General features: G+C 46.3%; 1 protein-coding gene across 1 annotated transcript in view; it reads right to left on the bottom strand.

Moving 5' to 3' along the window:
- Positions 1–18,466, bottom strand: part of TANC2 (tetratricopeptide repeat, ankyrin repeat and coiled-coil containing 2) — a 210,615-nt gene that overhangs the window by 81,612 nt on the left and 110,537 nt on the right. The window contains exons 7-8 of the mRNA XM_034070068.1: positions 11,713–11,861; positions 6,188–6,374 (exon numbers count right to left, since the gene is read on the bottom strand). Of these exons, the coding sequence (XP_033925959.1) occupies positions 6,188–6,374; positions 11,713–11,861 (336 nt within the window). The remainder of the gene's footprint in view (positions 1–6,187; positions 6,375–11,712; positions 11,862–18,466) is intronic.

Here is an 18,466-nt window from a genome sequence, read left to right as displayed (position 1 = left end):
TCCCAATGGAAGAGAGCAGCTTTGGGCTGTCACGTGCAGGGCAAGTCCTGACAGCCCCCAAGCACTCGGTGTGTTTAGAAGAGCATCATTCTCTGCTGGACACCATCAGTGGGTTTAAAGGGGAAATGAAACTCCAAACCCTTAAGTCTTGCCCTGCTCGAGGTCAAAACCCACACTGCTCTTCATAGGTTTAACTTCTTCAAGCACTGATCTCAAATGGGAAAGGGGAAAATAAAGATCACTGCTTAACTAAAGTAACAAAAGGATTCAACAGGTAAACCCATTTCTGTCTCGAGGCATTCTAAATTATGGTATGCACACAGAAAGTCTCAAAACTTAATGACAAATACCTTGATGGCAGCCTCATGCTGACCCTGTATTTGTTCTGCTCCAAACATGAATTCCCCATTGCAGCGCTGACAAGCAATATGAAGAATGGTCCGAATGCCTTGAAGGGCTTGTACCTGTGAGCTCCTCAGACTAGGAATGTGCAACCTGGGTCAGAGAAGCATTTCAGCAGAGGGAGGCACTCCCATCAGCAGAGAAAACTCACTGCAAACACTGTGCTGTGAGACAGAATGGATCAGCAAAGCTGGAGTCTATAAACTTCACTTTATCACTTGCAGAAACAAGGCAATGAACGTGTTTCAAGCTGCCAGAGGGGAGACTGAGATGAGATCTGAGGCACAAGTTCTTCCCTGTGAGGCAGTGTTCAAGGCCGGGTTGGACACAGGGGGTTGGAGCAGCTGCTCCAGTGGAAGTGTCCCTTGCCCATGGCAGGGGTTGGAGCTGGAGGAGCTTTAAGGTCCCTTCAACCCAAACCAGGCTGGGATTCTATGATATGATTCTATGATTGTCCCAGTCCCACTAGGGTGAGCAAGGGGCTCAGTGCTCAATTGCTGGTTGAGGTTAAACCCATTAGGGTTTCAGCTCAGTCAGCTATAGGAACTGCTCACTGCATGTTAACAGTGGGCCTCTTACCATTTCAGAAGACATGCACACACACATCCCTTTAAACCTACATCAATTTCCATCACCTTCTTGATTCAGTGCCCTCTCTGTCTGCCTTTTACCATTCTGGACTTCCCTTTATTTTTGCCTGCCTCACTGACATTCCTTCTTTAGCATCAGCAAGGACCATTCCCAAGTTTTCAGTTTTTCAAGTCCACAGTCTTGAAATCAGTTTTAAAATGTTAAGACTTAAACAAGAAAGCAGAAAGGAGGCCTGTGTGGGGGTGTGCACAACGACAGGGAAGTTATCTGCATGCTTGGCATTAACTTTATGGGCAAGCTTGGATCATTGTGAAGCTTTTCATAACCATGAAGGTTCAAATCTTGCTGCTCTTAAAATAAAAGCTGAGAGTCCCATCTAACCTCACACCACCAACAGCTAAAACGTAAAAGAGGAGCCACTTATCACAGCATCCAAAATAACCCTGTGGGAGCTGACAGCACTGAGTTTTCTTCTAGTTATCTTCTGAGCTGTCTTTCCAGTTTATTCTTTCTTTTTATCACTCAATTTTACTTCCATCTACTGGGCTGGAGCATAAAGAGAAGCAGATTTCACTGTTGGTATATTACACCTGTTCTGTGCCACTTCCTTTAGCTTTAAACACTGTTCTTTCTCCTTTTTCTTCTGTAGCTGCCCCATGATCCAGTACTTAAGGCCCAGATTTTGGTGTCAAACCCAACTCTTGTCACTGGTTTAACTGGGGGAAGGCAGAACTGTTCTTTCATGACTTTATGGTTTCTCCCCCTGACATCAAGCACAAATCACATCACTTGTGCATGCACGTGTTTGATTTCTGCTTAATGCATCCTTTCAATGAAATGGAGAAAGAATTGACTTGAGATTCAAAGAGGGTGCTGTTTTCTACTTCATACGGTTGGGATTCTGTGACCCCACTGATTTTCCTCAAGAGCTGATGTGATGCCTGATAAATAACCTCCATTTTCACCTCCTGAACCATCAGCCCCGTCACCTGCAATATGTAGATGCATTACTGAACAAAAGCTCATTATTCGTCACTAGGAGACATTTTCCAGGGAGCTCCTCCTTTGGGGAATGAGCCCAAATGGAAGCTGGTTAGATTGAAGAGAAAGATCTGCAATTCTTACAAATCTTATTCATTATTAACAGAGTGTTTCATAATACTGATGAGGATGTCAGAATTCAAACGCTGCAGCTGGAAAAGCACAGAAATATTTAACCTGAGTTAAATTTACCTTGATGTGCCCTCGGAGCCGTTCTTTGCTGCCTTCTCCCAAGCAGTTAAACTTGCAAACAGATCTAGCTTGTTTTATTGTCAGCAGCATCTATTCTGCTTAGCACACACACTCTAGATGAATTTATTCACAAGCCTATTTTTAACCCACCAACACAGAAATCTGTAGAAAGCAGCAAGTTGATAAAAGCTCAGGAGTCACAGGAAAAAGCAGCAAAAAGAGTGTGAAGATAGCTCCATGCCAGGGACATCCAGAAGGGGATGGAGGGTCCTTTACATGTCATTCTTCATTGTAAAGAGCCACCAAATCTAAGTGAAAGCAACTGGTCCACGTGGTATTAGATGTGTCTACATTGGTGCAAGAGGATTTATCCCTGTTTCCTTCTTTGCCATCACACCAATTTCCCTGCTTAGGATGATCCCCCTAACAATTAAGTGGGGAACCCAGCATAGACCATAAAGGACTTTGCACCAAGGACAAGGCTCGCCCTATTTCATAGCACAGTAAGTGACAGCACTTCCCCAGGAACAGTCAACACAGAGAACAGGCACTCTTTTAATCCCCTTGGGAGACTAAATGCCATCAAGTGCTGTGTGAACATCACAAGCACTTGGGTAAGCTTTACACACCAGCAAGAAGCACTGGAGGGTTTATTGTGCAGGCTCGCTGAGATTGCTGGAGATAGGCTTATATTCTGCTGCATTCAGACACTTCTGTGGGCCATGAAGTGCAAAGTTCCCCCCATAGCAGCACATGATCCTTTGACCAGTTTTCTTTTCAGTAGCAGGTTTTGAACATGAACAGTTGGCTGCTTTTACATAGTGAGAGGCAAAGAAAATCCTGGAAGCTACTCCGAGGTTAAAGTCAGGGCAGCATTTTCACCAGCCATTCTGTTGTACACTAAAAGGATTTAGTGGCTTCCAGGAGCAAGGGCTGATTTGCTCCTATTGCTCCTCTTGGCTCACTTCCTCTCTCCTCCTCCCCTCATCACTATTTCTTGTCTCCTACAAATCAGTGTTTGAAGATCTTGTTGCATTTTTGGTTACCCTTTCAACCAAAATAGCCTGAATTTCCCTTACTACAGAGGATCCAAACTTCCAAAATAAGTCTCTTCTAAGCAAAATGATGCATTTATTAAAGCCATCAGTAAGCACGAAACAGTCCCTGTGCTGTGCACATGAGAGACACGACACACTTCTTCCCTAATAACTGAATTATGTAAGAGGTGACACACAAAGGGACAGGAATAACTCCAAGAGGACAAGTCACCAGAGACCTGACTGGTTAAAATCTGGTCTTTACATCCAGATGAGAACACCAAAATGCTCACTCTACGCACCTCAGTGGATAATTATGCTCTTAATGCAGCTGATGTAGAGTCTAAAGAGCCACAATGATTTAACTTTGACAAATTAATGCTGTGTCTAGGACAGAGAGGTGGTAAAGATGAACAGATCTTCCCAAAACCATTAACTTTTATCAAGAGGAGTAAGAAATACACTGGAATGTATTACAGAAATACACCTTGGAGCTAACAGTTTCAGTCATTCATTTTGAGCAACCTGGTCTAGTGGAAGGCACCCTTGCCCATGGGAGGGGACTGGAACTGGATGATCTTAAGGTCCTTTCCAACCCAAACCATTCTGTGATTTCCATAGAACGATGTGGGAGGAGCAGGAGGGCTCATTACTCAGGAAACATAAATACCCAGGGGAATGTTGATTCTGAACCTGATCTAGTTCAAGATGTTCCTGCTCATTGCAGGCAGGATGGACAAGATGACCTCTGAAGGTCCCTTCCAACCCCAACTGTTCTGTTTCTCATCTATGATCCTTCTACACATACTTTCCAGCAGCAGAGAAGACCACTTTCCCCACAATCTGATACAGCTGTTGAGCTTCTATCAAAGAAGGGGTTGAAAATGCTATTGTCAAAAGAAAGAAATGAGGGGAGAAAGAGGCTCTTGTCTTCCTTTGAGTGTGAACACTAGGAGAGGAAAGCCTTGCTTTTTGAAAGCCTTAAAAAGTCCTTCTCTTACTCTACATGAACATTTCTTTACATGACTTCTCCATCTGGGATACGTTAACATAGCCTTGGGATAAGCAACCTTCTATTATTTCCACAGTTTCCATAGGAAAATCCAAGTTACCAACAGAAGAACCTCTTAAGAGAGAATCTTCCTTATGAGGGGCAACAAAATGTTTCAAACTTCTACATTAATTGCTATAGAGCTACTGAAAAAGGATGGGGCAGAAAGTCTGAGCAAAAAGACTCAACACCCTCTCATGGCAAGACATGGAGCTGTTGGAGCAAGTCCAGAGGAGGACATGAGGATGATCAGGGGCTGGAGCATCTCCCATATGAAGACAGGCTGAGAACATTGGGGCTGCTCAGCCTGAAGAAGAGAAGCTGCGTGGAGACCTCAGAGCAGCTTCCAGTGTCTGAAGGGAGCCTGTAGGGATGCTGGGGAGGGACTGGAGCAATAGGACAAGGGGGAATGGGTTCCAACTTAAACAGGGGAAGTTCAGGTTCTTCTTTCTTTCAGTACTACATAAACTTCTTTATGTTTCTTTTAAGTACTACAAAAACTATTGGCAAAGTAAAACCTTCATAGCTGCAGAAATGCTGAGCATGGAACATGCAGCAGGGACAACCAAGCAAGGAGCATCCTGCCTGACGTTACACAGGCATCCCTTTCCTCCCGTTAGGCCTTTACAGTTATAGAACAGAAATGTGTGGATGTTATTTGCTCAAGATCCTTCACACTTGTAACCAACACATCATTGGGATGAAATTCACTGGAATTGGTGTTAATTTAATCCAGCTCCTGCCCAAGGCTGAGTTTAAGAGCAGCAGTCATTTATGAGGCACAGAGTTACTGATACAGTGGCAGTGACAGTCATGGGGCAGAGAAGGTGATCAGGTATAGAATCAGTGATTTTATATTTATGAGAATATAATCCAACAGTATTTGTACTATGAACACGATGCCATCAGCTGTTTTCTTTCCTCGGACATGGAAGTACAATGGCTATGGACTGAATGGTCCATAACCTCCATAACAAGAAAAAAGCACTGAAAATATAGATGCCTCTAAGACTACTTGAGGTAGGAGGGGATGGCAGCCCCAGGTACCAGCCATGGCCTGACACTGAGACATCCCATCCTCCTTATCTGACCAAAAAGCTTGTGTCTGTCTAAATGAGCACCTCCATTTCCACGAATGGGAGACTTTATTGTGGCCTTTCAGTTCTTAAAAGGGACACATAAGGAAGATGGGGAGAGACTTTTAGCAGGGCTTGTTTCAACAGGATGAGGGATGATGGTTTTAAACCAAAAGAGGGAGATTAAGGCTGGATGTGAGGAAGAAATTCTTTACAATGAGGGTGGTAAAACCTTGACACAGGTTGCCCAGGGAAGTGGTGGATGCCCCATCCCTGGAGACATCCGAGGCCAGGCTGGATGTGGTTCTGGGTAACCTGGTCTAGTTGAAGATGTCCCTGCTCACTGCAAGCGGGTTGGACTTTGAAGGTCCCTTCCAACCCAAACTATTCTATGATTCTAGGAGTGGGCATAGGCAGCAGCTGAAGGATACAGAACACCTGGTAAGAAAACACCCCAACCACCTCAACAGAATGAAAGCAAGGCAAGAGTGCACTGGGAAGAAAGACTGCAAGTAACAGAAAGGTGACAATGGAACACAGCAATAGGAGGAAGACAAAACTCTTCCTCTTTCACCACTTAAACAAGCCCCACAGCTTTGCATCAATCGACTTCTCCAACCCAATTCTCACCAACTCCCTGTGCTGAACAGGAGTGCATTTCACCTTGCTCACTGCAGTCCTGAGTAATGCAAACTCACCCCATCAGCGAACCTGTGTGTACCAGCTACAACAACCCTTGTAGCACCAGCACAGCTGATGATGATGATGGTTCAGCAGAGGAGCAGGGTTGCACTCACCTATGATGCCGCTGTCCCTGCTCTCCAGCGTGGAGGTGGGGCTGGTGACGGCGCCGTAGGTGCAATCCTTGGTGGTGACACTGGTGCTGACTGGTGGGAGCGTGGAGCAGGGGCTGCTGGCGGGCGGCGAGGCCGTGCTGCTGGTCAGCGTGGAGCAGGGGCTGATGCGCTGCGTCACGGCCGAGCTCTGCAACAGGGGAAGGGGGAACAGAGTCACTCAGCACTGCCAGGCACTGGGTGGGAAGAGCCTTTGTGCAGCTCACACTTGAGGATTTGCTTTGTAAGGGCAAGGTAAGAAGTGCTTTAGTGCTCAAAGTGACAGGGTCTGCTGAGCCTCCCCATGGTGTGGGTAACACAGGCACCAGGCTTGGTTGCTGTGTCTTGCTTTAAAGCTGCCATGTGCAACAGGAAACACATCAATAAAGTGGGGTTAACCAAATGTCTGACTCCAGACTTCATTGGGAATTTTGATCATTTTAATTGAATCCCAGACTGGTTTGGGTTAGAAAGGACCTTAAAGCTCATCCAGCTCCAACCCCTGCCACAGGCAGGGACCCCTTCCACTGGAGCAGCTGCTCCAAGCCCCTGTGTCCAACCTGGCCTTGAGCACTGCCAGGGATGGGGCAGCCACAGTTCTCTGGGCACCCCTCACAGGGAACAGATTCTGCCTTATCTCCAACCTGAACTTCCCTGTTTCAGTTTTAACTCTGTCCCTACAGGTCCTCACAAAAAGTCCCTCTCCAAAAAAAGCCCAAACAAGGAAAATCTATGACACAGTGAAGCAAATTTCATACCATTAAGCAGACATCTCCAGGGGATGATGATCCAGCATGATCTCACCTTTCAGCAAGATACACCATACACCGGAAATCCCACAAAGGCCTCTGGGCCATTCCCATCTGCTCAGAAGCCTCCGTGGGGCTTCAATTCTTATTCTGCCCTGTAAAGGCTTCCTCCATTCAAGGAAACCAACAGTGGTTTTACACCCCTGCACCAGGAAGCTCCAAATGCCTTATCTAGATGGGAAACAGCCCTGCCCAGACACGCTTCCCCCACCAGATAAGGTTTAAAACACGTAATAGGGAAAATGTTGCTCTCCAAAGGCAGAACAAAACAAAGAAATGCAGCAGCACAAAAAAAGATGGGGCTTTAAAAGTTATCTTGGGAAGATACTGGGTGCAAGAAACCTCAAGTATTCAGGGAGAAGCTGTGGCTGCCCCATCTCTGGCAGTGCTCAAGGCCAGGTTGAATGGGGCTTGAAGCAATCTGAGTGGTCTGGATTAGATGATCTCCAGAGGTGCCTTCCAACCTCATCCTACACACCTGAAAGTTTAACCAGTTTACATGGGGGGCTTTCAGAATGTGAAGCATTAGGACTATAAAGCTATTACGGCTCCTAAGTGCAAGACAAGGAGCTGCTGGAGAGGGTCCAGCAGAGACCACAAGGATGCTCAGGGTCTGGAGCAGAGATTGCAGGAGCTGGGCCTGGTTAGAGAAGAGCAGACTGAGAGGAGATCCCATCAGTGCAGATCAGCAGCTCAAAGGAGGTGCCAGGAGGATGGTGCCAGACTCTTCTCAGTGGTGCCCAGCAATGGGAGGAGGAGCAATGGCCATGAACTAGAACACAACAAGTTTCACCTCAACATGAGGAAGAACTTCCTTCCATTGATGGGCACAGAGCCCATGGGGGCTGTGGAGTCTGCCTCTCTGGAGGCATTGAAACCCACCATGGGCACGTTCCTGTGTGACCTGCTCTGGGTGGCCCTGCCTTGGCAGGGGTTGGACTGGATGATCTCCAGGGGTCCCTTCCAACCCTGATGATTCTGTGATGCTAAATGCTTTAGAGTGAACTTTTTATGTCCTTCTTTCAATCGTTATTTTAAACAAATCCCTGCTGAAGCTTCTCTCAGTACTAAGAAAATAACCATCCATTGACCTTAAAACGCAGCAAACACTTAAAAGCAAGCTGCAGGACAAGAATGGCACTTGAAGGAATGAAGAAATCATCTTCATCCCTTCAGCTGAGGGGAAACGATTGTTTCACAAAATGCCAAAAGTGATATTCTAAGTTCTTTCATATGAGCTTTTATGCAGCTCCTTAAGAACAGCTCCTTGCAACTGGAAATGACAGAATAACATGGGATATCACTTGGCATTGATTGACATGTTTTATTTTTGTATTGATAGAGAAAAAAGGCTCCTCTGTGCAAGTTTTAAATACAAATTGCCATTGACAGAACATTCTGTATTCTTCCTGCTCCTGTTTCATCTGTCACATTTTCCCTAAGCTTTGAGAAATGACACTGTTCTGACACAGCCTCATTGTCCTTTGTGCTCCACTGGCAGGCAGTGCAGTTAAAAAAGAGTTTCCCCCTTAAAAAGTAGGAGAAAAAGGGTTTCTTCTTCAGCATTTTGTGGTCTCTCATTAAGGAAAGCGTGATTAAGAGACAGCACAATAAAACACACCACTTCAGAGCACTCCGAATTACAGGCTATCCTTTGACATATGCAGAGTGAAATGCAACATGCCCATTGATAAATCAGGATGGGTTTAGTGGAAACACCTTTATTTCTTAGTTCCACCTTAGCTCCAGCATTGGCAAGATTGCAAGTGATGATTTTCTGCTTGAGAAAGCAAAGCATGGTCAGAATTCCAAGCAGCAGCCGCGCCCCAGCTTTAGATATAAAGCACGTTCTCTTTGCCCAGGCCTTGTCAATGGACACATTAAACCCTAGGAAATGGTTCTTGTTTTCAAATTCAAGTGCAAACTCTTCATCAAAGTCTCCATCAGATTCCGATTAATCAATGAGGAAGGGAAGAATGAATCTCTGCAAACCCCATGTCTCACTGCATGAGATGATTCTATGATTTTCAACACTACTTGAAGCAGGGCAGCTGAAGAAACTCCATTTGGGAAGAAGGGCAGAGGTTTGCAGAAGAGCTGCTGCAGTTCGGAAGAGGTTTCAGCTAGGACAGGGTTTGTGCATGGCTCTTGCCCCAAAACAGCCAGTGGTAATGGCAAAAGCCAGAGAAGGGCCACCAAGATTGTCAGGTGGCTGGAGCTTGTTTTGAAGGAGGAGATGCTGATGGAGAGGATTCATTCCGCCTGGGGAAGAGACAGCTAAACTGCACTTAAGTATACCTGCAGCCTCCCACTGTGTGCAGGGGGTGAGAAGACACAACCATGCTCTCCTCAGAAAGCAAAGACAAGATGCTGCAGGCACAGGATGTATCAAGGCAGCTCTGTAGTAGGTAGAAGACAGAAATCCATCCCAGGCAGTCATCAAGCCCTGGCACAGGCTGCCCTGTTCTCTACCTGTGAAGATCTTCAAACCTCACCTGGACAAGGCCTGAACAACCTGGTCCAGCTCTGAAGCTGCCAGCAGGTGGTTGGATGAGATGGTCTCCAGGGATCATCTCCAGCCTCCAGCATCCTGGGACTCCAGGCAAGTGCTGACAGCAGGAGATGCTCACAAAGAAAGATAAAAAAATCAGCTTGGTAATTGAGGAACCAGCTTCCCTTTATCTCCAGCAGCACATGAAGAGCATTCAAAGGGCCTGATAAAGCTTTGTGATGCAAGAATTAGCACATGGCCCAAGATACCCATCTATTTTAGAGGACAACTCTGCTGCTTCTCTTCAGGTTTTTCTTTTTTCATTCTCCAAAGGCATCTTTTGCATTAGAGAAAAGATGGGATTTTAATTTTTGTCAAAAGGCAACAACAAAAAGAACCATTTATAGGCAGAAAGCTCTGCTTGGCTTTGAAGTATTCAGTTCAAGCAGGTACCTGTTAAAAGTACATTCTCTAGCACAATGTGCAGTGAAGTACATTTCAAATCCACCACAACTTGCCTAAAACCTGGACTGAAAGTGTTAAAAGCTTAATGAATATCTTAAAGGCAAAAACTTGACAAAACCATGTTTCTTGGCTCTCAAGTGTCCATGCAGAAGATCAAAAACCTTTTGGTTCCGTCTACAGCATGGACCAAGCCCAAGACACAGCCCTGCACCCTGCTCACAGGGAACATCCCCTGCTTTGTGCTGGGAGCAGACCAGGGCTCTTGGAGCAACTGGAAAATGGCAAAACTGAAGTTTCCTTCCCATTGGCTCAGGCTGGGAGAAAGATTCACATGTGCCACCAGAGCCACCTCCATAGAATCCCAGACTGGTTTGTATTGGAAGGGACCTTAAAGCTCATCCAGCTCCAACCCCTACCACAGGCAGGGACCCCTTCCACTGGAGCAGCTGCTCCAAGCCCCTGTGTCCAACCTGGCCTTGAGCACTGCCAGGGATGGGGCAGCCACAGCTTCTCTGGGCACCCTGTGCCAGCGCCTCAGCACCCTCACAGGGAACAGCTTCTGCCTAAGAGCTCAGCTCAGTCTCCCCTCTCTTGGGCAGGTTCAAGCCATTCCCCTTGGCCTGTCCCTACATCCCTTGTCCCAAGCCCCTCTCCAGCTTTCCTGCAGCCCCTTTAGGCACTGGAGCTGCTCTCAGGTCTCCCCTTCAGGAGCCTTCTCTTGTCCAGGCTGCCCCAGCCCAGCTCTCTCAGCCTGGCTCCAGGGCAGAGCTGCTCCAGCCCTCGCAGCATCTTTGTAGATTCCTCTGGATCTGCTCCAGCAGCTCCATGTCATTCCTGTGCTGAGAACTCTTTTTGGCTGCCACTTTTCATTAATTATTTTCTTTTTTAAGGAATTCAGGACCTGAAGTCAGGTCTGATGAATCACACCCATGTTAAAAATCTAAGTGCAGACTCATGGGATGACTCTGTTAAAAGGAGAGAGCATTAGATGTGAGTGGGCTTCTGAGTTTCATGCTTTTCTGCTACACACTGGACTACCCATTTCCATTTAAACGAAGGGAAAAACTATCTCCTGGTTTCATTCTTGTCTCACCAGCACTACTGGGAGTGGGCAGTATCCAGGCTTGAGGAGAAGGAGACTCAGACAGTTCCCATAGAATCTCTGTTGTAGGCCTGAGCTTTCTGCTATCTGGCTTTTCAGCCAGCTGGAGGGGATGGAACAAGCTTGATCACAATAAAGATTTCATGATTTGCTTTCTGTCTCCGTTTGCAAGCATGAAATCACCTTGTTCAGCAAACAGGAGCAGAAAGTGTGACTATCTGTACAATCAGTCTATTGCTCCTTCCCTCTCCTCCCTGGGGGAGCCGTGAGCCTTTACGTAACATTGCTGAAGCATTCTCGAAGCCTTCTATGCAAGATGCCATGGAAGCACAAATTATTTTGGTCACTATAACCTGATTAGGGATGCTGCCCACTCCTACAGCACTTGCAAGAAACAGAAAAACAACAGAAGCTGTTCCACATGGCAGCAGCTGATCCTGCACCACGTTCTGTGACGATGATTCACCGTTGGACAAGGAGATAGAACCTTTTACCTCCTCATTGTTAGTGCACTGCTATGAGGCACTCGGCTGGCACACAACTGGAACAAACCCCCTCTCCCACATGCTGTGTTTGGCTCACAAACCGGGCTGTAGAAGAGGAGGGATCATAGGGCTCGTACCTGGTTCTCATCCTGCACCTCCATGCTGTACTGGGGCCCTGACTGAACCTCCGTGACTTTCTCTCCGAGGAGGAAGCCCAGGCGAGTCATGAGTGTATTTGCTGCCTCATCTACGGATGGAGGGGGTCCCAGCTCCTGCTCAGTGTCACCTAAACAGGAAGAAAAACAGGTTTAGTCATGAACTGTTCAGCTTGGCGACTGCTCAGGGCTTTTACCAACAAAACACTGCTAAGTCCTGGTGCTGCGATGGCAGTATCCTGGTTTTCATAGAATCACTGAATCCCAGCCTGGTTTGGGTTGGAAGGGAGCTTAAAGCTCCTCCAGCTCCAACCCCTGCCACTGGCAGGGACCCCTTCCACTGGAGCAGCTGCTCCAAGCCCCTGTGTCCAACCTGGCCTTGAGCACTGCCAGGGACGGGGCAGCCACAGCTTCTCTGGGCACCCTGTGCCAGCACCTCAGCACCCTCACAGGGAACAGCTTCTGCCTCAGAGCTCAGCTCAGTCTCCCCTGTTCTGGCAGGTTCAAGCCATTCCCCTTGGCCTGGCCCTACAGGCCCTTGTCCCAAGCCCCTCTCCAGCTTTCCTGCAGCCCCTTTAGGCACTGGAGCTGCTCTCAGGTCTCCCCTTCAGGAGCCTTCTCTTCTTTTTCAGGTCATTCATGCTACTCAAGGCTGTTTTAACATTATGGTCTGGTCATTAATTGTAAGTTATCCATTGCTCCAGCTGTCAATATATGCTTGCACATGTTATTTCTCCTTTCATTGCTCACTATATTCCCAGCATCTCCCATGGAAGCAAACCCACCTTGCTTTCCCCACACCAGAGGTACCAGAGCTAGGGAACACAATTTCCTGGAACAGTAATGGAAAAGGAAGAGCCTTCCCTCTCCTCTCTCATGTAGAGACTACTTCCAAGTTACTCACAGAGAAACCAAGGCTACCCCTGCCATTCTGAACACACCCCATGGGCTTCAGAGCAGCCAACACACAACACCAAGGTGTTAACAGCAAAGACCAGGGTAGCAAACCCATGTGTACATCTTCCAGTGTCATCTGCTGTTTCCAGCACACTCCCTGCTACCTGGAAAGCACCACTGTCCAGACACCAAACCACCCTGTGCAGTCACACCATGGCCATGATACAAAGCCAATTCCACGTCCCGTTTCCTCATCAGGTCTGTAAAACAGGTCGAACCCAACATTCCAAAGCATTTTTCCTCCTTTATTTCAGCCATCTGAAGGAAGATGAGCTAGTAATGCCCACTGGGAAAAGGCCAAGGATGGTTTTTGGCATCATTTTAACTTTTATAACAGGAATTTGTGGAGGTGTTTCACTTGCAGCATCACAAAAGGTAAGTTGGGTTCTGAACATTGTGCTCTTCCCTGCTCCCATCAGCAGCAGTTGAAAGCCTGAAGGTCAAGTTCTTTCCACTTTACACTGAACCAATACTGCGCTTAGTGCAGTTGTAGGAGACTAATTAGGATTTGCAATTAGTCTACAGTTAATTATTCATCTCATAATGTGCAATCTGGAAAAGAGCCCATCTCCATTTCCTAGCTCTGGCTTGGTTCAGGGTGCTCTGACACAGCCTAAAGCTACAGTAAAAAGGTAATGCTTTAACTATTGCTTTTTGATAACTGAAACCCTCAAAGCACAGAACCTGGGATATGGACAAGAACTTCCAGAAATTCCCACTTAGGTCCATAGTGTTCACTTCAAGGAAGCTTAGAGCAAGGTTTTCAGTGTCTCACCTGCACTACTGCAAATTCAAAACCCTGGAGCATCTCACATGCAGCCATGTCTGCATCCATAAGCACCATTAACTCTGGGAGATGAGCATCTGGAGAAGTCCTTACCCAGTGACTTCACTGTTATGAAAATGGATTATGCAGTATGATAATAGAAGCTGTCTTTCAATTATTGAATCCCTATTGTACTGCTTCAAACCCTGCTGACGTGAATGCCATAGATTAAGAGAGAGACAAATTTAGATGGATGGCCCAATTTTCTCAACTGCTGACCACCCACATCCAATCTGTGGGCATTTACTATCTCTGGGAGTCAAATCCAGAACATACATTTATGTAAAGTGAAAATTACCCAGACTTTGACTTCCAAGGTTAGGTTTTTCCCTTAAAAATGTAGACTTTTCGAGTTTATCCTAGAGATCTGCACCAAGGATATGGCTCTGTTCAGAATTAGCAGAAGTTTCTTATGCATTCCCCATCCTGCTTCCATGATATTAATGATACTCCAACCACACTGACTTCCACATCTTGGCAGAAAGGAAAAGCTGGATCTATCCCTGCCTTGCCTGGGAATGTGTCTGGATTACGCTGGGGTTCAGCATTCAGAACCACTCCGAAACCAGCGAGAAGAACCTGCTCCTTGGAGGCTGGGTGTAAGCTGGTCCTGAAACCTCCCCTTTTAATCCTACCCCTACAATACACCCCAGGGGCACAAAGATCTTTCACCTGTAAAATAAAGGAAATGATGAGCTTATCTCAGGTCACTGAGTAAGAACATAGAAGATACAGAGGATTACAACTGCCTCCTTTGATAACCGCCCTAATTCACCTGGGAGACGCTGCTCACAGCACAAGGGATCAACAGCAGCAACCTAAGCTGTTCAAGAGTGTTCGAGTTCATGTAGAGCCATCAATGCCTTTATTATACTGTGGCTTTCAAAGTACAGATAACTTTGAACTTCAGCAAAGCACTACTGGACTGGATTAGTCCCTCTTTTGGTTATAGGTCTTTAAAAGTAAGTGCAGGCATTTAATTGAGTGTCAAAGAACAGAAAGAACAGCTCTGAGATGCCTGTGAATGGGTATTATGGAAAGAAGCTGGAACTTGCCTTTCAAGGTTGACAGTAAGCTCTAATACTCCAAGTTCAATGGAAGGGCATCACTGGGTTTCTCCCCTCTTGCCATGCGTGCTATCCAGCTGAGGCTGCAGCCAAGTGTTACACACACGTCAGCACACTCTGTTCTCCCAATCCCACAAGGGAAATTTGAGGCCCAGCTGATAACAGAACTGACCTGAGGTATTTTTAGGTATTCTGACAGTATCACAGCTCAAACACACCTCCTACAGTCACCTCAAGTAAGTGACCTCCCCATCAACATACCCCAACAAGCTGCCCAGCCATGCAAGCAATAAAGTCAACCAGTAGACCCAGAGAGAGATCCATCAGGTCCTGCTGCATTTGCCATATGAGCTCATGCACTTGTGTATCAACATTGGGTAATACTAAAAAGTGGATCAAAATGTGCCAGGGACTCTGTATCAGAATAAGAACCTGCTTAACCCCCCAATTCATTGCATGTGCATGAGTAGTTCAAGGAGTTCTAGAGATGGTGTCACTTCATGTGCCTTCATGCCCAGCTGAAAGCTTATGTTTTTCTATATACACACAGGGAAAGGCCTCTTGGAGCTGTCGTAGGTGAACCAGACCTATCCAGCATCCCCTGGGTCTCCTGCTTGGTCACCTGTGGCCATCAGAGCACCTAACATGTATGTTCATGCAGATCACACCTTCAGTAAACTGGCTCAGTTGTTTAAGTCTTGTTTAGTTTTCCATGAATCACAGAATCCCAGGGTGGGAGGGACCTCAAGCATCATCTGATCCAACCTTTCTAGGCAAAGCATGACCAAGACTTGATGGTCCAGCTCCCTGTCCAGCCCAATCTTAAAGGTGTCCAGTGTTGGGGAATCCACCACTTCCCTGGGGAGATGATTCCAGTGGCTGGTTTTTCTCACTGGGAGAAGTTTTCCTCTCGTTTCCAGTCAGAATCCCCCCAGGAGTAACTTGTGTCCATCACCCCTCATCTTTTCCATGTGACTCCTTGAACAAAGGGGATCTCCATCTTCTTTATAGCCACCCTTTAAATACCAGAACACTGGAAGAAAGAGGTCTTTAATGCTAAGCACTGTTGCAGTGTTCCAGTGTTGACAGCAACTTTTCCCCCTTGGAATCTGTTGTGTTCAATTTCCAGGCAAATGCTCCAACCCTGGAGTCAGTATTTCAGTGCTGAAGTCAGAGGCAAGACCAAAAGAGATTTACTAGATATCTGCCACTAGTCCAAGGACTTTGACATCACAGATGCACAAACACAGCATACTGAATACCTTATTTCTAATACCATAAATAAAAAGCCATGAACTGCTCCAAGATGAATTGGTCTCAACAGCTGTAGCTTGGTTGGAAGGAAATTTATCCAACAGTGCAGGGATTATTCTTTATGTTTTCATCAGAGAAATGTAAGCAGTCAGCCTCCCCTTTGCACTGCAAAGCCAAATGAACTCAAAAAGAAGCCACTGAGATTCCTTTGTGGTGAGCTATACATGAATTGGATGGATCTTCTATAAAGTGAAAGAAGAATATTCAAGAGACTGCATGAAATATGTAACTGAATTTTAGGTAGGGTCCCCTAAAAGCTACACTAGAAGATACTCCTTGCTTTTAATCCTGAAAATTGAGAAGAGATGGGTAACTGCAGCACTGCATGAAAAGGTCCTACAGAGATGAGAAGCAGTTTGTCCATTTAGATTAAACTACTGCGTGTGTTTAGGCTCCCTGCCATGTTTACCTCCCAGAGCAGAAGAATCCTGGATAATGGAATGGTTTGGGTTGGAAGGGAACTTCAAGATCATTCAGTTCCACCCCCTGGATTGGGCTGGGATTTTCTATAGGCCCCTCTTTAACTTCTATATAAAGGTCAGAGGAGAAAGGAAAAACCCTACAGCAGTGATCCAGGACTTGGGGCAGATCTGAAACCCTCACCAGCACAACCCTGTCTGTTCTACCCTGCTCTCTCAGAGCAGCAAGAAAACCTGGGTTGTCTCTCCAGCTTTCTCTATGCATTTCCCATTCCCATTTCCCAGCTCTGGAGGATGAGTGGCTCCTGCAGCCCATCAATACTGCCCACAAGAGCTGTTATCGATGAGACTGTGCCCCAGGCTGAACGTGCACATCACCCCCTCCCTGTGCTCCCAGTCTGGCTGACCCACTAACCGAGTGGTGCTCCCGTGAGGTCTGCTCCCACCTCAGTGCTCCCTGTCTGCTCCAGCAGCACTGGTCATGGAATCACAGAGTGGCCGGGGTTGGATGCTGGGAGCAGTCAGGATGCTGCTGAGTGGAGAGGAACAAGCAGAGGCAAAGATCAAAGAATCCCAGACTGGTTTGGGTTCGAAGGGACCTTAAAGCTCATCCAGTTCCAACTCCTGCTACATGCAGGGACACCTTCCACAAGAGCAGCTTTCTCCCCAAGCCCCATCCAACAGGGCCTTGAACACTGCCAGGGATGGGATCCTTTCCAACTCAAACCAGTCTGGGATTCTATGCTTCCATGAATTCTGCAGACCCTGGCAGCTCCCTCTTCCATAAACCCTTTGTATTTCTGAAGGAGTGAACTCTAACACCTCAGTTAATGCCATCTGCAGTAGGACGGGGCTCATAAATCCTCTTTAACGTTCACAGCATTTCCTTGAGAACCAAACATACCATTTTATAAGCACAGTTATAAGGTTTGCTCTTTTCAAGAAGCCTTCAAAACCTGAACTGTTTTGGAACAACATCATTCTAAAATACCATTTCTTTTCCATCCTTTCAGTCCCTGTAATGAAATGTGCCACCTATTCCAGCTGTCACTGCTTCCACACCAATGAAGTTTCTGTATGATTTACCTGGTAATTCTATGACTTCTTTGATAGCTCCCATCATCTCATCTTGCAGATAAATGGTGCAGGGTACTTACTACCCCTGCGAGACACTAAGAGTGCAGCTGCTCCAGAGAGTGTGTTTGATTTCATGGTTACACTTTCACCTCTAAACCATCTGAAATCTGTTTCAGATGAAGAACTGGGGAAGGGTTCACTTCGAGGCACCCATCACACAATTAGCTTCAATGCAAATCTGATTTATCTAATACAAACCTCTGAACATCTTCAATTAGCAATGAAAGAACACCAGAACAGTCCTATGTGAAGAGGGAGAACCTCTGGAGCACCAGAAAGCAATGAACTAAATGATGCCATTGATGATTTTGATCTTCAATTCTAGAACTGAGGAGTTTTATCTAACAGCTTCCCTCTCTCCATGTGGCCTGGTGCTGTCCCGTTATTATGTACATCTAATTGGAATTCTCCTGGATACCCTCAAGCTCTATTTGGACCATTTCTGCACATCCCCATATCCCAGAATTCATGGAAGATTTTCTTCACCAGTCTTGTTTCTATCAAGAAGAGGTTTTTAAGACTTCAACCCCATACACATTGCCTTAAAGGTCTGGTTTTGCTCTTCAGATACCCAGATTAAAGGAGAGTAGTGGAAGATGGTCCCATCAACTTCAAGCACACCACAGGCACATGGTGAAGGAAATACATTCTCCTCTTATATTGGTACCAAAGCTCTCCAGCTCATCAAAACCCCAACACCCAGCTCTGGAGGTGTCCAAACCTGTGCCCTGGGTAGCTCTGTTTGCTTTAGTGCCTGTTGCTGCTCCAATCACTTCTATAAGAAACTGCAGAATTCCCTATCATTAATTCCACAAAGTCAGTCTCTTGCCCAAGTCCCATGGACAAAGCCATTCTCCTCTGCTCTCCATTTAAATGCTGTTTCCTCACTCATCCTGCCCACTGCCTTTGCTCAGATGTCCTTTAATATTCCCTGCAGTAGATGGTCAGAAAGACAGTTGTTTTTTCATCAGAAACCATACTGAGATAGGCAACAGATAGGCAGAGATAGGCAGGAA

This window comes from Melopsittacus undulatus, chromosome 17, assembly GCF_012275295.1.
Source record: "Melopsittacus undulatus isolate bMelUnd1 chromosome 17, bMelUnd1.mat.Z, whole genome shotgun sequence".
NCBI lineage: Eukaryota > Metazoa > Chordata > Aves > Psittaciformes > Psittaculidae > Melopsittacus > Melopsittacus undulatus.
This window is presented reverse-complemented; position numbering and strand designations above follow the sequence as displayed.